At 34.4% G+C, this 23,044-nt stretch overlaps 1 protein-coding gene across 4 annotated transcripts in view; it reads right to left on the bottom strand.

Annotated features, from left to right (window-relative positions):
- Positions 1 to 23,044, bottom strand: part of LOC136025924 (SH2B adapter protein 1-like) — a 44,280-nt gene extending 21,236 nt beyond the window's left edge. For 2 of the 4 annotated variants that reach the window (XR_010617176.1, XM_065702002.1), the window contains exons 1-3: positions 22,907 to 23,044; positions 7,697 to 8,567; positions 5,451 to 5,695 (exon numbers count right to left, since the gene is read on the bottom strand). Coding sequence is in view for 3 of the 4 variants with exons in the window: in XM_065702002.1 (XP_065558074.1) it covers positions 5,451 to 5,695; positions 7,697 to 8,481 (1,030 nt within the window). In the remaining variant the exon portion in view is untranslated. Of the gene's footprint in view, positions 1 to 5,450; positions 5,696 to 7,696; positions 8,632 to 16,889; positions 17,049 to 22,906 lie in introns of all 4 variants that reach the window. The other 2 variants (XM_065702003.1, XM_065702005.1) reach the window with 2 other exon arrangements.

Raw genomic sequence — 23,044 nt, 5'->3', positions numbered from 1 at the left:
AGACCCCATATTGCAATTCAGTGAAGTTACTTGGTTTATTAATGGATTCTAAAATGCAGTGGCATGAACATATTAATTCTTTGAAATCTCTGATTATTCAGAGACTTTGTATTTTAAAGAGACTTGCTGGAAGTAAGTGGGGATGTCACCCAAAAATTATTTTGAATATTCACAAACTATATATTCGTTCAAATATAGAATATGGGATTCAAATTTTTTCAGCTCGTCCTCCATCCTCATTCAAAATCCTTGAATCTTTGCAAAATTCTGCAATTCGAATAGGTTTGGGCGTGCATAAACATACTCCTCTGTCAAAGTTAAGAATACTGTGGGGATTGGTGTCCCTAAGTGAAAGAGCATCCAGTCCAAGGATAAAATATTTCTCGCAAATCCAGGCTTATGGAGCCAAGCATGCTGTATATGCACATAAATTTGCTGAGAAGTCAGCCTGTCCCAACGCCCATTCATCATGGAATCAGTTTCAACTGGAGGTCCAAAATTGGAATCAACATTCGCTTTATGTATATCCCTTTACTGAGTCCCCCCCATGGGAAATGAGTCCTCCAAGCTGTCAAGTAGATCTGATCTCCATTAGTAAAGATTTGATTCCTAATTACGAGATCCAGACTATTTTGGCTGAACATATCTCAAAGGCTTACCCCAACTATAGAAAAATATATACAGATGGATCTGTCCAGAGAGAAAGAACTGGAGCGGGAGCATGTATCCCATTCCTGAATTTGAACATCTATTCTCCTCTCCCATTGGGATCTTCTATCTTGTCTGCTGAATTATGTGCCATCCGCCTTGCCTTGGATGCACTTATAAATTATAACATGAAATCTGAAAATATACTCTGTCCCTCCGACTCTAAATCAGCATTACTATTGATCCAAAATATTAATGGAATTGCTAATGACAAGGATTTATATAATATTAGAAGACAGCTTCTTAATCTTAAGATCAAAGAAAATGAAGTCTATTTCCAACATGTTCCTAGTCATAAAGGCATCAAATATAATGATATGGCTGATTCTCAAGACGCAAAGGCTTCCATGTTATTTCCTAGTCCATCCTCTGACCTCAATTCACAAGATATTATCAGGCAAAGATCTAAATTTAATCACAGTAAATTAATGTTATCTCCATTTCATACAAGATTAAATGCAGTGCTATATTAACGGCTGAAATCAGGTGCCCTACTTCTAAATAGCTTGTTATTTCATTGGAAGCTGCAACATTCCCCTTTATGCCGAGTCTGTTTTTCAGCAGATGACCAGCATATATAATTTGATTACCAGGCTCAGAGTAAGGAGACTATTGGTCCTAAGCGTTTCTGCTCCTTGGCTAAGATTCCAAATACTTATACAGCTATCCTGGATTCTAACCTGTCATGGGAAATTGATAGTAAGATATTTAAGACAGCAATTGATACCTTAAAGAAGAGAAATATTGTTTAATAAAGATTAAAGCTTGAAGAAGTCAATTTTTAAAAGGACGTGATTTGTTTTTGATTGTGCAGAAGAGAGCAGGAATGAGTAGGAAGAGCCGTATTGGTACCGGCCGGCCTAGTGGCCTTAAACTGCTGGGGACAGGTAGCTCAGGTACTCGCACTTCCCATAATCAATAACAGTGTATTATTGTTCATAATTGCATATATTCATTGTTAGCAGACTGGAGGAGAATAGCGCTTCCAGTGGCTAGTTTCTCTGGAGAAGAAGTCAAAGAGGTGAAAGGACTTGTTGCTAGTTCATATACCTCCCTACAATTTTTGGACCTGGGACTAGATGGTTCAAAAAATGTCAAAAATTGTCCATATTTCTGTAAGAAATTTATACTGAAAGGCCGGCGCAGGGGGAAGGGAGCCTGAGATGTGTATGTCCACTTGCCTCCCTCTTAACATATAGAATATTCCGGCATGATTCTGCTTCAAAAAGATTCAACATAGCTAAATTTCTAATAAAAAGTTTATGCGGAGGGGAAGGGGCGGATTTAACGAAGGCTAGGGGCCCACTTTGATCCTCTAGCTTACTTTTGCAAGCTAAAAAATACTATATCTTACTAACGAAATTTTGTGAAAAAAATGACTTGACTTGACTTAAGTCTCCTGCCGGGTACTGCTCGGCGTAGAGAGTGACGTCTGCCTCCTCCACCCACTTCGGTCCATGGCAAGTATTTGCTCTTCGCCCTGTCTGATGTTTGCCATCGCCAAGAACTCGGACAGGCTGTCGGACCAACGTTTCTTCGGTCGGCCGCGAGGTCACTTCCAAGCAACTTTGATAGGGTCGAAGTCATAGATCATCTTTGCGGGTAAATGTGGTGGCATTCGAAGCAGATGCCCGAACCATCGTAAGGTTCACTCGGCTGCTTGAGTCGAAAACCAAGACTGCTTTATGAGCTGCAGAAGCTTTAAATTGCTGACGAAGTCGGACCATCGTAGGCCCTCAATCCACCTCAGGCTCTTTGCATGAAATACATCTATTTTCTTGAGGGTTGCAGCTGATGCTTGCCATGTCTCAGCTCCGTAAAGCATCACAGAGCCGACTAGAGCGTTGAAGATCCGCAGTTTCGTTGTGCGACTGATATTTGGTTTTCGCCAGAGGTGACGATTCAGTCTACCCATGACAGAAGACGCTTTAGATAATCTTGCCTGCAGCTCGGGGAGAAATGAGCCATTTGAAGAAATTACAGAGCCCAGGTAGGGGAAGTCTTTAACAACCTCAATGATAGTGGTGCTGTCCAGGCTAACTGGAGAGTTAACAGCAGGAGAAGACGGGTCTATGGCCATAATTTTAGTTTTGTTCCAATTTATATGCAGTCCTACTTTGGCAGCATCTTCTCGCACAATTCGGAGCGCTTCCAGCAGCTGCTCCATGGAGTCCGCCAGAATGGCCAAGTCATCGGCAAAATCAACATCTGTGATGATATGATCTCCGAATTTGAGCCCAAAGCTGAGACGTGAAGTGATTTTTGTCATAACGTAATCTATGATGACATTGAAGAGCATCTGGGGCCACTGCACATCCTTGGCGCACCCCTGTCGTGATTTGAAAGAACGGGCTGCGCCGACCATTTACTTGTACACAGCTCTCCTTCCCATGGTGTAGCGCCTTGAGAAGTCTGCAATATTTCTCGGGTAGGCCAGTCAACTCTAGAATTCGCCAAAGAGCTTTTCGATCGACTGTGTCAAATGCAGCACGGAAGTCAACGAAGGCAATAAATGCTTTCTGTCGGAGCTCTATGGTTTTCTCTACTATTTGTCGGATCGTGAAAATCTGCTCGATGGTTGAACGATCCGACATTTTACGATCATAATTTGATCGTAAAAATGAGGATCAAATTTTTACCAAAGTCTTCAAGGATTATTCATCAGCATAAAAATCATCCCTCTTTGCTCGAAAGTCAATTTTATTCCAATTAGCTGACTTTCTGCAATCACTGTCTACAAAGAAGAAAAAGGTAAGATCCAATTCATTTAACAATGAGAGAATTACCAAGGTCAAGAATGCAAATGATAGCACTCATCTGCCTCAGCCCAAGATAAAAAAAAAAAAAATTACGAACTCAACTAAAATCACGAACAGAAAAGGCTTTTAACAGTTGCAGATGGCAGCACTATCAGGTCCATAAGAATATCTTTCTTTATAGATCTTAAATTTGTTTGCTTTTTTTCTTACTGTAAGAACACATTTTGGCAATGAGGCCAGGGAAATACCGCGAATTTGAAGCATTAATACAATTTAGTCTATTTGAAGATTATACCTTCTTACTTGCTTGCTTTAGTACTTTTTTAATCGAATTACAATATCTGGGCATCGATGTACATTGTGGCTCAAGGACCAAACTTCTGGCCCCTGACAAGAATTATATGCAGTTTCCCAAAACATAATGCCACACTTTTCAATCTAGCCAGATGTCCGGAGTATCCGTCAAAACCCTAACTACATTCTCAAAATAAAGCTACATTTGGCTCTACAGCAAAAAATTAGACAAGACCAGAAAGTTACTCCTGTAACACCTTTACTCTTGTTATTCTGATAGATATCAGTTGCATATTTATGCAAAACTGGAGTGAATGTAGCAACAATGACTTTCTCATTAAGACTGTCCCAAACTACATATACATCAAAACCACAGTTTTTATGATCACTGACCCCCTTCCCTCTATACCTGACCAGCACGAAGGAGCATTTCCACTTTTGAAGTCTAACCCACATCAAAACAGACATTAATTTTGTAAAAAAAAGTTTTAAATTCAAACGCTAATCACTAAAAAAAATATACTTGCTAAAATGTAATAAATAATGCTAAAAATATTAATAAATAATAAGTAGCAGAAATAATATATACCTAAATATTTTTAACCAGCATGGTAGGGTTGCTTCTCCTATGATATGGTTTAAAGATGCGTCAAAAAACAAAACCATAAACAAAACAAAAAACAAAAACCAAAAACAAAATAAAATCCACAAACAGTATTCTTAAATTACAGCATTGTATCCCATAACAGTTATTGCTGATTTTGCCTTAACAGACAGAGGTAAAAACCAGAATCCATAAGATCCTCCAAATTAGAATAGTGCATAATTACGCGTTTGAACACAGTTTTCAGAGGAAAGGGTCCGCTGAAATTAAGATTTTTTTTCCTTTTTAAATCTCCTTAAAACATAAATTTTTGATTTGTAGGATTATAATTTATTGTAAACAAAAGAAAAGAGAGATCAATACTAAAGCTTCTCATGAAAGCAAAACAAAAGGCTGAAGTGTTAGTATTTTTTTTTTCAAATGAAATGTCAGATATTTTTGGTAAATAAATGAACAAAAATTCAACTGAAAGTAATGAACACCATTAAAACTTAAAACGAAACGGAAATATTTTGTATATGAGGGAGTCTGCCCTCTTCTCAACTCCTGGCTCGCTATGCTAAAGTTTCAGCAGAGCTTCTTATTCCAATTAAGGCCGTTGTGTTTCGGAGGTTGTTCTTAAAAAATTACGACAAAAAGATAAACTTTAGCATAAAGCTTGACTTAAAGGGAAAAAATATTCCCTTCGCTGGAGTCCCCCCTCCACAACCCATTTCCAAAATGTACTAGACCGTTTCTGTAAGAAAAAAATTTTGGCTTTGTTTAATTAGAAGGCAAAAGTGTAAGCCTTTATATATACATCAGTTGTTGTAGATAACACAACTAGCAAGAATAACACTATTAAGTCATTTCATTAAAAAATAAAAAAAATGAACTGAAATTATTCATGCAAAACAAATCAGATTTTGAAACAGCAAAAAAGAAACTATAACAAACCGCTTCAAAAATATAGCAAAACGAATTTAACCTATATTTTACATGTTCTAATTTTTACTGAAACTAAATAAAAATGAATTTTGCCAAGAATTATCTCTTAATAGAAATAAGAAACTCTTTAAAGGGATACCTAGGAATAGGTACCTTACCTCCTTCTGGACCTTCTAGGCGGATACTAGGAATGGGATCTAAACTAGAAGATGAGAGCTGAGGAGCTTGCTTCTCTGTTCTTTGTTGAGTTGATTCAGTTGGACTAGATACAAGTCGACTGTCTAATTCAGGTACTCCAAGGACTTCAATATTACTTGATGAAGACTCATGAGGTCGAGTTAATGTTCCTATTCTTGACCCCCCATCAATACTTGGATTGACTGATGACAGGCTCAAGTTAGCTCTGGAAGTATTAAAAATAACCTAGTAAAAACATCTCAATAATAATTAACGTTAAACTTTCGCTTGAGAAAAAATATTCTTTTCCTCAAATGTTTCCCATGTGTCAATAATGCCAAATCTTCGAATAAAGAGGCAAGAGGACACCACCAGTATGCTAAAGACCAGTAACACCAGTGGAGTATATACACCAGTAAACTGGCTAATCAGTTCTACTGGCCTGGTAAATTGATATTCAGATTAAAATCCGGGTACAACTTGGTAAGATTAAGTAAGATCGTGGCGACAAAGTGGTAGCAACCCATCACCAGTATACAAGAGGGTATAGGCCAGTATGCTGCCTAATCAGTTTTACCGCCCTGCGAAATCGAGATTTCGCTTAAAATATAGGCAGAAATTGGTGAGACTGGTAACGATTTTAGAAAAATCAACAGATTTGAAGCACATCACATACTAAAACAACAAAATAAGAATATTGTTCAAAAATTCTGAGAAACATTTGAAAGAAGTCTTGAAAGCAAAATATAAATAGTAAGCTTAAGGCTTGCTTTATCAACAAGCAGTTGTTTCAGTTCATTCTAAGGGGTCCTGTTTTATCATTCCAATTCATTAATTATAATTTCTAGATATCTATATTTTAGGAGTGGAAATAAATAAATTGGAACTGAGTTCAGTAGCTATTTCTGTTTAATTCCACATTGAAGCTGACTGGATTGGACAGTTGGAGAATTTTCGCTCAATAAAACAATCAGTTTTAATAAAACACGAAAATCCAGAACTTGATCAAACTATAATGACATGATTTCGAGGAAAACATGTCCTTATTTCTAAAATCAAGAAAAACTGATTTGAGTGTTCCTACAGTGGCATGAACTGTGGGGGGGGGGGCATATGCCCCTCAATTTTTAAAAATGCCACTTATTGCATTGCATTTTCGTTGAAAATAACTTTTTTAGCATTTTCATTGAGAAAATAAAAAATAAGAAAAATTTGCCCCTGCTCCTACAAATACAAAATCCCTTTTTCTGAGAATTTTTATTGAAAAATTGCTTTTTCGGCATTTCCATTTACAACTAAAAAAAAAACTTAGCCCCCCTATAGATTCTGTAAAATGCACTCACCCCCCCCCAAATTTCTATGAAGGTTCCTAGCTTTTTATAAAAACAGATATATCAGAAAAACCAAAAAGTTTTCATAGTCCAAAATCTAGCAACAAGAGTTTGAAAGCTTAAAATAATCCAATGGAATATAAATAGATAGAAGTCTATCTTGGGGTTTAGCTCACTTCCTCTCGTTGTCAATATTCCCCGAAATTGACGTCTTATTTATCGCAATTAACAAAACAACATGCCAAGACACTTGCTGAAGAATCTTTTGTCAAATACTTGCGACCCCCCCCCCAATAAACGAACAAAACGATAGACAACATATTAAATAAAACAACCAGTAAGTTAATGTAAAAAACCAGCATCTAAAAACATGATTTTGACTTTAAATGAAGGTATTTTGCTTACAAAGCACTAAATGTAGAAAAAGCAGACAGATACTCCGGGTGAGAGGCAAATCTGGCATAAGCCCTTTTTAGGATGGTATACAAATTATGTCATCTGACTTGTTGATAGTAGAAATTTTGTGCCCATTGATTCATATTCCAGTAACTGATGAAAAAGAAAACCCAAAATAGTCAATAACTGACGGTATCAATTGATATAGACAAATGGTATTAATAGCGGGTGAGAGTATGAAAGGAACAAATGGAGCTGTGTAGCCTCAGGCAGCTTGGTGCTGCAGTGAGTTGTTAGTAGTAGTAGTAGGTAAAATGCCAACAAGGTATTGAAAGCGAAATGCAAGCAGGAAAAACTTCCGCACACATACACTATAAAGTAAATAAACAAAGTGTACATAATGTAGATAAGAAGTCGACTGGCTCTTGTCCCCTTTCAAGTAAGCAAGTAAATAAAAGCTAAATAGAACCTTGAAAAAAAAAATTTAAATAATAACTTACCTTATTTTCGGAGGTTTCAGTCGTTTCACAATTTCTTCTATCCATGTTCTCATGTCATTACTATCCTTGACTTCAATGACATATTCAATACCACAATCGACTTTCAGAACAAAAGTATTCTCAGAATCAGGCATCTCTAACACTGATGTTTCCCTTGCTTCCACAATATCAGAACAGAAGAATCCACACTTTGCTCGTGTTGCTTTGGGTGGAGAATAAATTTCAACTAACGAACCTCCACTAGTTTTTACTAGAGTCATTCTACTTTTCTCCCAACGATTTTCACCATCTAAATCATCACTGGTTGAGTAGTTGACATAACTCTCTTTTTCAACTTCAACAATGATTTTACTCAATTTTGTCCTTATTCCTTTCTCTCTTGAAGAGCTTTTAAGTTCTAATTCATCAGAATTTTGTTTTGAGAACAACCGCGTTCCTTTCCGTAAACCTTTAAATGATAGTCTTCTAAAGAAACCTTTATTAGTAAACTTTGGTGATGGGGTCTCTGGTTCTGAAAACTCGGATTGGAATGTATTCGATCTGGTAATTGACCCTTCACAATCAGGGTTACTATTCAACTGAATATGACTAGCATCTGGTTCACAAATAGACAATTCTTTTAATAAAGCTTTATGAAGTGAATTTATGTAATCTGCGACTATATCACTTGTGTTGGCTGGGTTACTTCTAGTTATTAATGAGGCTACTTCTTTGGCATCTGCAATGGCTTTAGCACTGAAGTTAGAAATAGTTGGACATTGTCCAGGGGTTACTGTTTCATCCATTGTCACTTTTTTTTATATCAATTTAATGAGAATTCTGACATTTAAGGTTGAAAACACATATATAAGCAGAGGTATCACCAGAATTGCTGTAAAAAGAAGCGGTTCAATTTGTGCGTTGATAAAATTATGAAGAAACTGAATCAATGTGAACTGAAAGAAGACAAAAAAACATGCTTGAAGTTTTAGAAAGTTAAGAAAAGTAAAATCAATAACAAAAAATTAGTTTATCATCAGAATTGAAAACTGCAAATGAGAATTGCGCGATTCAAGCCCTCAAATACTTTAATGGGCGTTTTATGACAATAGCAAAATCACTCAAATGTGGAGAGACAAATTATGTTTTTTAAAATATTAGGGAGAGGTGCAAATTTTTTTTTTTTTTTTTTTTTTACGAAAACATGAAAGAGCAATGAGTTTCAAAATCTAGGCCCTCCCCTCAGATTCGTGCGCCTGTTTGCAGAGTTTGTGGAATTTAAAAGATTATCCATTAACATTTCGTCATGGCATTAAACCACAGTTTCTAACAGAACAGCCTCAAAGAAGGGACTGTTCAATTTGTGGGTTGGTTAAAATTGTAAAAAGACTGGCATCAAGTGTATGGTACTAAAAGAAAAAAACATACTTGAAGTTTTAGTAGCTTAGAAAAGTAGAACCAAAAGCAAAAGTTCACTTGAAAGTTTAGCTACTCCTTAGCATTGAAAACTATATATGACAGTTCTGCAATTCAATCACTCAAAAATTGTAATGGCCAGATTGCTGACTGGGGCACGAATTCACTAAAATGTAGAGCAAGCAAAATATGTTTTTCAAAACTTAGGAGGAGTGTGCGATAATTTTTTTTCGATCTATTCAATGAAAATACCAAAAAGCAAATTTTTAAAATCTAGGCAGGGAGAGGGCATCCCATTTCCTACAATTGGTGCTCCTGTTAGCTGAGTTCTTGGAATTTATGACAAGATCCACTCATATACAATCATGTCATTAAACACTTCTCACAGTTTGCTTTTTGAGGTTGTAAAATTATGTAAACATATTTTATAATTCAGTAAGCACTGGCTGAATACCATTAGCGGGGTTAAATTCATTGCAGCAATTGCTTTATTTTGCCCTGCAACCCTGCTGTGTAAGCAGTAAAAATCACAATAAAATATCTTATCCAAATCTCTTTCTACTAGCCTTTGGGTAGTTTTGTGTGATGATAGCCACAAGGCGTCGTAAAATATGCCAGTGAAAAATGTAAACTATCGGTAAAATAGATAAAATACCAAATCTACAAGGGGTCCATAAAAATGATGGTAAGATATATAAAATGCCAAATTTTACCATGACCAATGTTACCATTTACAACACTATTGTAGGTACCTGCCAACGAAATTGCAAGTGAATCTAGTCACTTTATTACACAAGGTAAATACAAACCCATTCTTTTTGTCTTCTAGGCCAAATTACTCATTCAAGTAGACCTTAGGATTTCCTTAGTTGCCTAGACTGTTACAAACACCAAAAACAAGAAGAACAATAGGGAATTTTTTAAGACAGTGGGAAACAAATTAGAATGAATATTTTGGCCCTATGTCCAAGGGCCGTCCTCAGCAATACAAATAAGAAAAAACAACTTACGAGAGGATAAAATCTATAAAACTAAAATGAACAATTTTTCAAAACAGTCCCAGCATCCTTACCTCAGCGAAGTTTAACCAGGACTGAAAAATAAATTGTTATGAAACGAGGCAACTCAATGATTGAAACGATCATTGAATTAACAGTCCTAACCTAGACTGTTAGGACCAATGAAATATACTAGGATATATAAGAGTGCTGTACTTGACAGTAAAAGTAAAAATCACCATCTAGTAGTGTCGAGGGTTAATTCAAAGCTAAATACTTGGAAGGGTTATGATGTTGGTAGACTCCAGGAAAATGATTTGAGAAAAACTTCCTTGGAACAGTTGAATACATTTGAAAATGTAGAAGATGGATGTAATAAATTTAGGAAAATAGTTTGTGAAGTTGCTTATTGTGCCTTAGAGAAGAAAGTTAGGAACATAGCTAGGAATAGTAGTGAAAAGGCTTTATGTTTAATAGAGGAGAAAAGGCTTGTAAAAGAATTATCTGAATGATACATCGTTTGAAAGTAACAGGAATGTAAAGAAAGTGGGGAAAGCATTAAAATATGAACTAAGGTGGTGTGAAGTGGAGACCATGGATAAAATTGCTGAAGATCTGGAAGATGCAACTAGACAACATAATAGTTAAATAGTGTATTGGCATGTTAATAAATTGAGAAGGAGTAGTCAATCCGGACACGTCCCAGTTAAAGATAGGAACAGGGTCACAATTAGTAATAAGGAAAGAATTAAAGAGAGATGGGCAGGCATTAGCCTGGTCTCTGTATGTAGCAAATTACTTAGTATTATGATACTTTTAAGACTGACATATCTTGTAAACAAAGTTTTAAAAGAAAAACAGTGCAGTTTTAAGAAGGGTAGAGGAAGTGTTGACCAAATTGTCACTCTTAGGTTAATAATTGAGAAGTGCCCAAGTTATTAAACGCCTATAATCCTCAGTTTCACATATTATCAGCAAGCATTCAATTCTGTTGATAGAAGATAAGCTTTAGCAAAGGTCTTACCTCTGCATGGTATACCAGACAAATACATTAATGTAATTAGGGCTATGTACAAGAAAAAAACTGCTGCATTTAAGGTTGTAAATGACGTTAGCAGCCGGTTTTGTATTAAACCAGGAGTTAAGCAGGGTTGTGTTTTATCCCCCTTTATAAGCAACATTTTGATGGACTTTGTCTCGAGGAGCATAGGAAAGGCAATAGGAGAACACAGAAATAAATTGGAGAAGAAAAACTTTCCTGAACTTAGATTACACTCATGATTTAAGCATTCTAGATGAAAGTGTGAGCAAAATGAATGAGCTTTTAGAGGTTTTGCAGGTTCAGGGTGTTAGAATAGGTTTGAAAATTAATGTTAAGAAGACTAAGCTGCTAAGGCTAGGAAGAAGTGGATGAAAAGGTGATGTTGGGTAACATTAATGAAGTGGACAGCTTCACTTAGCTTGGTAGCATTATTAATAAAGATGGTGTGGGCAGTGAAGATGTTAAAAGTAGAATAGCCAAGGCTCAGGGTGCTTTAAAAAGTTTGGAAGAACCAGAAGATAAGTCTGCCAACCAAGATTAGAATATTGGAAGCTACAATGGTGACGATGGTCAAATATAGTTCTGAAGCATGGGTGCTCTAAAAAGAAACAGATCTGCTAGATGCTTTCCAGAGACATTGCCTATTGATTGTTCTGGGTACCAGGCTGACTGACCTTACTTCAAATAGTGGTCTGTATGAAAACTTTGGTTCAATCCTGTTTTCTAGGGCTATAATGGGAGAAAGGTTGAGATGGCTAGGGTGCATTAAGCAGATGAAGGATGACAGATTGCTGAAGATTGTCCTTTCTGGCCAACCATCTAGGGCTAAATAGAAAGCAAGTTGTCTGCAGTTGAGGTGAGATGCTGTCATAAAGAAAGATTTAAGGGAAATGGGAACTTCCTGGGAGGGTATAAAGAGGGAGGCTTCAAATCGATTGGGGTGGAGGAAGGGCATGCATAGCTCTGTTGGCCCCAGGCAGCTTGGTGCTGTGGTGAGTTACTGGTTGTAGTAGTGATGTTGCAAACGATTTTGAAATCCTCATAAAAAGTTTACTTTTGCTATTTTTACTTCTTAGACTTAAACATTTGAGGAGAACTGATCATCAAAATTACAAAAATATGAAGAATAAAAGATTAAAACAGGAATACTCTCCAAATTGAAGGGGCCTCTAACCTCCCCGCTCCAAATGACAGGCCTGTGTTTGATTTCAAAATCAGTGGAAAAACCAAACCAAACCCAGTTTGATGTCTGAACCAATTTATGCACTCCTTGATGCGCTGAAGGGAGTACCTTCATGCCAGTACCCTGCTAACCATGAAAACAAAATGAAACATCAGGGTTTAAAGCTCTTTTTCAAAACTCCTTTTTAACATTCTACAGCAAGTAATCAAGTCAAACTTAAAAAAGCAGAAACTAAGAGGAGTATGGCTGAAATCCCTCTGCATCTTAAAGACCAGAACGTAATTTGCACTTTTCTGAAAATAATCTTTATTTCAAGCCATTTGTTTTTATTTTTCTTAATAAAAAAAGGTAAAATAACAGGGAATTTTTCTGAGGCACTGAAATTTGTTTGAAATTTATAAGAATATTTTGGCTCTGTATTCAAGTATATATATATATATATATATATATATATATATATATATATATATATATATATATATATATATATATATATATATACTAGCTGTTGGGGTGGCGCTTCGCGCCACCCCAACACCTAGTTGGTGGGGGCGCTTCGCGCCCCCCCCAAGCCCCCCCGCGCGCGTAAGTCGTTACGCGCCATAATAGTTACGCGCCATTGTAGTTGTGTCCCTATGTCCCACCTGTGAATATAGATAGATATATATATATGGTTTTAACTACGTAAAACTTGCGAATATACAACATTCTTTGCTGTCCCATTGTCTTTGCATATAAATAGATTGTCAGGTTTACCGACTCTTGAACATGCAACATATAATGGTCCATGGGAAAACAATCTGTATTCAGATCTATACCTCATGATTCTAATGATTGCCCTTGAGCTTTGTTGATGGTGATTGCTAATCGACCATTCCCTGTCCCGGTGTCCCGGTCGTCATTTACATCCCCCTGTTTCCCCCGGTGTCCCCGTTGTAGTTGTGTCCCTGTGTCCCGGTCGTCATTTATATTCCCTGTGTCCCGGTCGTCATTTGTATCCCGGTGTCCCGGTCTGTATATACATTCGTTTTTTAGTTTATTTTTTCTCCTTTATTTTTTTCCTTTTTTTTTCTTTTTTAGCTTATTTAGATTTTTAGATTTTTTAGTTTTTTTATTAGTTTTTAGTTTTTTTTTCTTTTTAGTTTTTTTGTCCCGGTCGTCATTTATATCCCCCTGTTTCCCCCGGTGTCCCCATTGTAGTTGTGTCCCTGTGTCCCGGTCGTCATTTATATTCCCTGTGTCCCGGTCGTCATTTGTATCCCGGTGTACCGGTCTGTATATACATTCGTTTTTTAGTTTTGTTTTTCTCCTTTATTTTTTTCCTTTTTTTTCTTTTTTAGTTTATTTAGATTTTTAGATTTTTTAGTTTTTTTATTAGTTTTTAGTTTTTTTTTCTTTTTAGTTTTTTTGTAGTTTTTACCTTCTTTTTAGTTTTGTTAATTTTTTTTTTACTTGTGTCCTGGTCGTCATTTATACTCCCTGTGTCCCGGTGCTTTGTTGATTGCTAATCGAACATTCCTTTTGTCCTGGTCGCTTTCTCTTTGAGTGTCGTCATTTATTTTTTTTCTTTTTTAGTTCTTTTAGTTTTTACCTTTTTTAGTTTTTTTTAGTTTTTAGTTTTTTTAGTTTTTTACCTTTTTTTAGTTTTTTTAGTTTTTTTAGTTTTTTAGCTTTTTTATTTTTTTTATTAGTTTTTAGTTTTTTCGTAGTTTTTGCCTTTTTTTTAGTTTTTTTAGTTTTTTAGCTTTTTTATTAGTTTTTAGTTTTTTTTGTAGTTTTTGCCTTTTTTTAGTTTTTTAGTTTTTTAGCTTTTTTATTTTTTTTATTAGTTTTTAGTTTTTTTTGTAGTTTTTGCCTTTTTTTAGTTTTTTCAGTTTTGACGTCACCTGATCCAGTTTTTTCAGGTGACGTCACCTGATCCACGATCCACAGATTCACAGACAACTTATTTTTATATATATAGATAGTTTTTTTTTTTTACTTATGTCCTGGTCGTCATTTATACTCCCTGTGTCCCGGTGCTTTGTTGATTGCTAATCGAACATTCCTTTTGTCCTGGTCGCTTTCTCTTTGAGTGTCGTCATTTATTAGTTTTTTCCTTTTTTTTTTTTTAGTTTTTTATTGGTTTTTACCTTTATTTTAGCTTATTTTTCAGTTTTTTCCTTTTTTTTAGTTTTTTTTTATTTTTTATTTTTTTTTAGTTTTTTACCTTTTTTTAGTTTTTTTAGTTTTTTTAGTTTTTTAGCTTTTTTACTTTTTTTATTAGTTTTTAGTTTTTTTTGTAGTTTTTGCCTTTTTTTAGTTTTTTCAGTTTTTTTTTTAGTTTTTTATTGGTTTTTACCTTTATAGTTTTTTTTAGTTTTTTAGCTTTTTTATTTTTTTTATTAGTTTTTAGTTTTTTTTGTAGTTTTTGCCTTTTTTTTGTTTTTTCAGTTTTGACGTCACCTGATCCAGTTTTTTCAGGTGACGTCACCTGACACATCCATCCACACATCCATCCACACATCCACAGACAGACAACTTATTTTTATATATATATAAGATATATATATATATATATATATATATATATATATATATATATATATATATATATATATATATATATATATATATATATATATATATATATATATATATATATATATATATAATATAAGAAATAAAATGCAATTTTTCAAACTAAAATTAAAAAATAAAGCAGTCACCACATTATTACTTCAACTAAGTTCAACCATGAGTGAAGATAAAACAACCCAAAGCACTGTTATTTATTCAGGTAAATACAAATCAAGAACATGTTTAAACATAATTCTTGCTTTTTTGGAAGCTAACCTCATAGATCATTTTGTTATAATTTCATTGGTATTGGCTATTGTTTTTATAGTATAATTTGTTGAATCATTTTTAATTAAACTTGTAGATAAAGCATCATGTGAATACTCCCCAAAAATCCTATTTTTACAAATATTATTTAGCTTAAGTTTAATTGGTATTGTCTCACAAATAACTTGTTAAATACTCAAATCATTACTAATGAGAATGGTATTTTCAAAAAGTATTGCACAGCTGGGTTATTCTGAGATATTGTTGCTTAGAGTAAAATCAAAAAAAAATTATGAACATTAAAACCTTTATTATATAATATTCAAGCTGTTGCATGTGTTTTTACAAATTTTGGTGAGTTCTACCCACGTAATAATTGCTGCAGTCACATGGTATTTGATGAACTGCTCTTTGGTAAGTAATTGGGGTTTTATCTTTACTAGAGTTTAAGGAATTCATGATTTTTGAACCACAAGGAAACAATGCACACGATCTTGTGACATAAATATTTGTATATATAGTAACAAATGTCAAAGCAGCTTATTATTGATTTATGCTAATCTAAATAAAACAAAAAAATTAGATCAACCTTAATTATGGGGCTTCAGTCTCTTTTCATTGACCCTAATTTTGAAAACACAATTCCTATTAATTTAGTAGAATTTTAAGCCGTAGGTCTACCTACGGCTTAATCTTTTCAATTGCTTTAAACCTTATTAATCAGGAGTGAAAACAGGAACAAGACTCCAAATATTTTTGCTGTGCCTCAGTGTTTCACTTCCATAACAAAAAGACTTTAAAAGGTCATCAAAGGACACTGCTTCTTGAGGGGGAAGGCCCAGAAGTAGGTGCTCTAAACTACCTTCTAAGGGAATCAATACAGCTGTGGATGCTAAGATGCCTTCACCTTCCTCAACTACATTACAAAATAGACAATAGCTCTCCTGTAGAATTTAACCAAATATTTTCAAAGGTGAAATTCTAGATTAGTGTTTTTATTTTGGAAATTAATTGATTTAGGTGAATAATAGTCCCAGAATGGATCCAGAGCCTTAATGATCTCCTTGGAAGATATTTAGAATTATCCATGTCCACTCCCACCTCCCCAAATGAGACTTAGCTTAAACAATCTTTGTGTCATAAAGGTGAAACATGAGAAATTTATCTAGCATACTGTTTAAATGAAGCAAAAATTGAGAGTTTTGTGCCTTATACCTTTACTCAATCATTGAGCAAATCATAAGATTATGAAAAAGAGGATTAAAAATTAAGATAAATCTTTTTTGTCAAGAACCAAGATCAGTTATAGTCAGAACCCCAGGAAAATTTCGTACCTTATTTGGATAATTTACGTCGCATTCTACTCTTGCATTGCTGATTAACGATACGTTGATAAGGTGTATGTAGAAGGAATCTAACTGGCTATAGGCAATTAGCTCACACAACTAAACCCAAAGCATACCACTGTTTTACTTTGAGTCCATTTTCAGACGAGTTTTATGACCATATGTTTTGCATCAAATTGGAAGTGCTGGGTGATAATTTGATTCAACAATATATTGATGTTTTAACTTTCTGTATTTGTTGTATTGATTTTGATATCTCTGATAATTTTTTTGCTCAAATTAATTAACTCTTCTTTATGCCAAAGTTCAATAAAAAAAAAAATTGCAATTAAAGAATATTTTACACATTTTTTTCAAAACATGGAATAATATAAAAATAAGCTTCAATGAGATAAATGCTTACCACAAAATCTAGATTTGAAATTACATGGGCTCGGTCTCCAGATAGAGGAATAAACTACTGGCTGTTTTCGGCTATTAAAAATCAGCAGCATTTCAATGTTTTCCCCTGAGAACTGTTTGTGCCTTTGAGTGATTCAACAAAAAAAGCAGGCTTTTTCAGCTGAAGGAAAGGAACAAACTTAAAACTTAAGCGAACAGAAATTATTTCGTATATAAGAAGGGGTGGCTGGCGTTTTCTCCCCCCACCATGGAAAATACCCCCCAAGCTTTAAAATAAGGCTTTCGAAATTTGAGGATTTGATTTGGGTTTTGTTTTTTATTTTCCATAGTGGCAAGGAATGTTGGTACTTGTGTATTATAATGGGTACTTATTCAAGTTAATGCTATGTAAAACTTGAGAACAAGCATGTTTCTTTGTTAGCTTCTTTCAACTAAGTGTGAGGCAAGACAAAGACGAGTGACAGACTAGATGGAAAATACATGATTTGGGCTATATATTTTTTCACATAATGGTAGGGGGGTAAGTATTTGGACACTTTGAAGTCAGAAAACAATTCTAACTTCATAATATGCAGAATAACTGTACCTAACAAACTTTGCATCCAGACCTGCTATACTTTAACCCCCCCCCCCCCTAATGTGCAAATATATAGACCAAATTTGTTTTTAAAGTAACAAAGAAATGGATTTGTTCTCAAGTTTTACACATTGTAAACTTGAATGAGTGGCATATAATACATAATTACCGAAATTTTTCATGGAAGGAGCCGAATTTTCCAGTATTATTTAAAAACAATCAGAAATTAAATAAAAAATGAAATTTTTCAACAGAAAGTAAGGAGCACCATCAAAATTAAAAACGAATTGAAACTTTTAAATATATGAAAGGACCAGCCCATTTCACAACCCCTTATGCTCTTTACACTAAAATATTGACTGTTTGTCCTAATTCTTTAAGAACAATTCCTAAAACACAATGGCCATCTAATTAGAACAATGAGCTTTATCCTAAAATTCTATAAGAAAAAAAAAACACTTTAGTATAAAGAGTGAGGTCAGGAAAAGGAGACAACCCCTTTCATATACATAATAATTTCAGCTCGTTTTAAGGTTTGATGTTGCTCCTTTTTTTCAGTAGAAAAAACTTGTTGTTTTTTATTTAATTACTTACAGATAGTATTTGTTAATGGGAAACATACAGAACAAATTTTAACAGCAAAAACTTTTTTTTTAATTTAATTTCTGATTGTTTTTGAGTAATACCAGTAAATATGGCTATCTCTTCATGAAAAAATCTGGTACTTGTGCATTAAATGTCACTCACTCAAGTTTATGGTGTGCAAAACTTGCAAACAAACCAGTTTCTTTGTTATTTTAGAAACCAATTTAGGCTATATATTTACACATTAGAGGGGGGTAAATCATAGCTGGTCTGCATGCAAAATGTGTTATGTACAATTATTCTGCATATTATGGAGTAAGAATTGTTTTCTGATTTCAAACTTTCTAAATACTTTACTCTTCTCCTCCCCCTCCCTTTATGTGCAAATATTGAAGCCAAATTATATATTTCCCATCTATTCTGTCACTTGTCTTTGTCTTGTCTTGTGCTAAATGGAAAGAAACTAATGAAGACATCAGTTTGCTCTCAAGTTTTACACAGCATAAACTTGAGTGATTAGTGCATAATACTCAAGTACAAAAACTCCTTCCCCCTACAGAAAATAAAAAAATAAAACTCTCAAATTTAGAAAGCATGATTTTCCACAGAAGTTATTTTCCTGAGGGGATATTTTCTGCAGGGGGGGGGGTATATTTTCCGGGGATGTTGGGTATTCTTCATGGAGAGGGGAGTGTTTTCTATAGGGGGGGGGGTATTTTCCACATAGGGGTTCCAATATTTCTATGAAGGGGCAAAGGATTTCCCAGCATTGTTTAAACAACAATCAGAAATGAAATTAACAAAACAAGTATTTTCAACTGAAAGTATGGAACAACATTCAAACTTAAAAAAAACAGAAATTATTATGTATATGAGGGGATTCACCCTTTGCTCAATACCTCACTCTTTATGCTAACGTTTCTTTTAGTACTTTCAAAAGAGCTATTTATTATAATTAAATGACCTTTTTGATTCAGGGCTCATTCTTAAAGAATTGGAACAAAATTTGAACTTTAGCTTAAAAAGCAAGGAATTAACTAGGGGGACCCCCCCCCATATACATATAAAAGGAAAGGTAAAGGATACAGCATTAGACTTTACAGTCGCTACTGATGGTTCTGATCTCTGTTTCTTGGCCCTTCAGCCAGGAAGTGCAATGGGGGCGGGGCAACCATCCTGTGCTTTTGCACACCCTTCCTGTTTACCTTCCCCAGATCCCTCCAGGTACCCATTTAGAGCTGGGTTGACTCTGGCTAAGTTTACAGAATCACACCACTGACCCCATCCCAAACTAAACATATAATTCTTGTTTATTTTAAGTTTTAATGTTGCTCCATACTTTGAACTGAAAAACCTGTTTTTTATTATTATTTAATTTTACTAGTGTTAGACTGAGATGTTTGACTTATTTAGTCCAAGGATGCATAAATTTTAATTTGGCAGAAGTCATAATACTTCTGGATGGGTTCTGATGTTTTCAAAAATTTGGTATTTGCTATTAAAATATTTTTAATGCTCAATACAGTAATATTTTTATGAAATTAACAAGTTAATCAAATTTTGAGAGAAAAAACAAGTTTTTTAAACTAGAAGTAGGGACTCTTATTAAAACTTTGAATAAACAGATTTTTTTTCCATATATGAGGGGGCTTCCACCTCCTAAGTCCCTCTTTTTTCATGCTAAATTTTGACTTTTTTCTCAATTATTTAAGAAAGACTGCAAAAACATTAGGGCCACTTAATTAGAATAAAAAGCTTTGTCAAAGCAATGAAAACTTTAGTTTAAAGAGCAAGGGATTTAGAGGGATGCAGTCCCACTCATATATGGACTCTTTTTTGTCTTTCTTGATGTATTTTGGCAATTTCAGTTAGAAAAAACTTATTTTTAAAATTTCAATTTCTGATTGTTAATCAGATCATGCCAGTAAATCCAGCTCCCTTAAGGTTGTCTCAGGCACCAACCCCCATCCCCACTCTGCACCCACCAACACTCTCTCATAACTAATGATTGAAAAGTGATTGAAGGAGTTGCTCTTAAAGAATTGGGACAAAAAGTCAAAACTTGCAATTAATTATAAGTATTTTTATAGCAAAATATAGTTATACTATACACTAAACTATACTTACCATTAAGAAAGCTTTTTTTAAATTTACTTTCTAATTATTCTCAAATAATACTGGGAAATATGGCTCTCCTACATTAAAAATTCCTTCCCCCATGGAAAAATTCCACCATGGAAAGCTCTTTCAATGTAAAAATACCCCTCCCCCCATCCAGGAAAATTCCCTCAAGACAATTCCATTCCAGCTGAAAATTCTACCCAGAAACTTTCTTGCAAAAAATACAAGGTGAAAAATGTTTCTTGCACACCTTCATTTGAAAAAGACTTCATTTGAAAGAATTCTTATTGTTTTTAAAATCATGATGGTAATCATCTCTGTGAAAATTTTCCCAGCAAAAAGCCAGCAAAAATGTTTTTTTCCAACAAAGGTGTTTTTTTAGAGGGGTACAAAAACAAACTTTTTAAAACACATAAAAAAATGTGAAATTAATACCTACACCCTTAGGATTTCTGGGAATGTTTCTGGTCTATGTTGTTGAAAATAAAGAATAACATTAAACCCCAAAATGAGCAGAATTTATTCCATACAGGAAGGTAGAAATTGTCTTCCTTCTATACAGAAAGAAGGACAAGCAAAGATGAGAAAAAGACCATTAATATCTATAGATGCACCAAACAAGGCATGCTCAATGCTGATAAAAACCAGAAAAGAACAGAAATGTCTAACAACAAGAAAAAAGGAATTGCAACTAATCAAGTGAAGATGAGAAAGGGGAAAATCATAATTGTTTGTCAATAAAACTAAAACTAATTAAAATCTAACCTGCATTATGCTGGACTCTTATTACCTGGATGGGGTTGGAGTACCTTAAATACATTTGGTTTGCTTTTTTGTGTGGGAGGGGTAGGTCAATTGTTTTGGGTCTTTGTTCTAAAAAAAAAAAAAAAAATATATTGTTTCTAGTTTCTTATCTCTTCTTGGACAGCACTTGTTGTTCCATTCTTCTGGTTTGTGTTGCTTTTGTTTTTATGTGTTGCTTTAGTAGCTTATTTGGTATTGTGGACCAATTGCTTTAGTAAGAAATTTTCTTTGAGGGGCTGTAGCCAAACTGTAGGCTAATGTGGTAAAATTCTAGTTTAGCTATTTTTTGCTAGGCTATCTTGGAAACAGGTCATGTTAGAAAAATAAAACATTCAGGGATAGGTCTACAGACTAAAGCTTGGGGGGTGCAAAGCACCCCCACCGACTAGGTGTTGGTAGGGCCACACCAACAGCTAGTATATAATAACTCTGTAATGGTGAGTTTGCAGTAATTATGCAACAAATTTTGCAGTAATTTTCCAACAAAGGTTTTTTTTAGAGGGGTACAAAAACAAACTTTTTAAAATACATAAAAAATGTGAAATTAATACCTACACCCTTAGGATTTCTGGGAATGTTTCTGGTCTATGTTGTTGAAAATAAAGAATAACATTAAACCCCAAAATGAGCAGAATTTATTCCATACAGGAAGGTAGAAATTGTCCTCCTTCTATACAGAAAGAAGGACAAGCAAAGATGAAAAAAAGACCATTAATATCTTTAGATGCACCAAACAAGGCATGCTCAATGCTGATAAAAACCAGAAAAGAACAGAAATGTCTAACAACAAGAAAAAAGGAATTGCAACTAATCAAGTGAAGATGAGAAAGGGGAAAATCAGAATTGCTTGTCAATAAAACTAAAACTAATTAAAATCTAACCTGCATTATGCTGGACTCTTTATTATCTGGATGGGGTTGGAGTACCTTAAATACATTTGGTTTGCTTTTTTGTGTGGGAGGGGTAGGTCAATTGTTTTGGGTCTTTGTTCTAAAAAAAAAAATATTGTTTCTAGTTTCTTATCTCTTCTTGGACAGCACTTGTTGTTCCATTCTTCTGGTTTTGTGTTGCTTTTGTTTTTATGTGTTGCTTTGGTAGCTTATTTGGTGTTGTGGACCAATTGCTTTAGTAAGAAGTTTTCTTTGAGGGGCTGTAGCCAAACTGTAGGCTAATGTGGTAAAATTCTAGTTTAGCTATTTTTTGCTAGGCTATCTTGGAAACAGGTTATGTTAGAAAAATAAAACATTAAGGGATAGGTCTACAGACTAAAGCTTGGGGGGTGCAAAGCACCCCCACCGACTAGGTGTTGGTAGCACCACACCAACAGCTAGTATATAATAACTCTGTAATGGTGAGTTTGCAGTAATTATGCAAGAGAGAAAAGATGTTCCAAAAGTCAAAATGTATCTATTAAGTCAAAATGTATCAAATGTATATATTTCTGACCCTAAGCAATTGTTCAGGTAATAGGAACATTGACCCAAAAACTGATCACTGAAAATTAAGGGAAAATGTAGTTTTTTCAAAGTATCAATAGGTATAGACCTGTGTAGTAGCCTAGGCAAACTTCTAAGACTCAGAAATCAGAAGAGATTAAACATTGAAGCTTGGCAATGCCTCAACATAGGCTAGTAAGTTTTTAGCACTGTAATAATTACAATGCATTTCATTTTCCTAGCCTAGCCTCTTTTCAAGATAGCAAAAAGTAGCTAAACTAAAATTTTACTGGCTACTGTTAATAAGAGATGGTAGGCTATTTTCAAGAATGTTTGTCAGATATAATTCAGATATAAAGTCAGATATAATTGGAAGGTCCATAAAACAGCCTACAGTGGTGTCTCTACCTTCTGCCTAACAATTCCAATGTAGCCTAGTGAAAAAACCTCTAAATTTACCATAAAATCTTACGGAAAATTGAATTTATAACTTGCCTTTAAATTTTCTATGAAAGGCTAGCCTTTTTTTTTAAGAGAAGGATTTTATCCCGAATGCAGGGCCTTCAGGAAATTGACTAGCCGCGTATTTAAAAATGTGCATTTTTTCTGTTTCTCCCTTGAAAGAAAGTTTTT

This window comes from Artemia franciscana, chromosome 4, assembly GCF_032884065.1.
Source record: "Artemia franciscana chromosome 4, ASM3288406v1, whole genome shotgun sequence".
Lineage (NCBI taxonomy): Eukaryota > Metazoa > Arthropoda > Branchiopoda > Anostraca > Artemiidae > Artemia > Artemia franciscana.
This window is presented reverse-complemented; position numbering and strand designations above follow the sequence as displayed.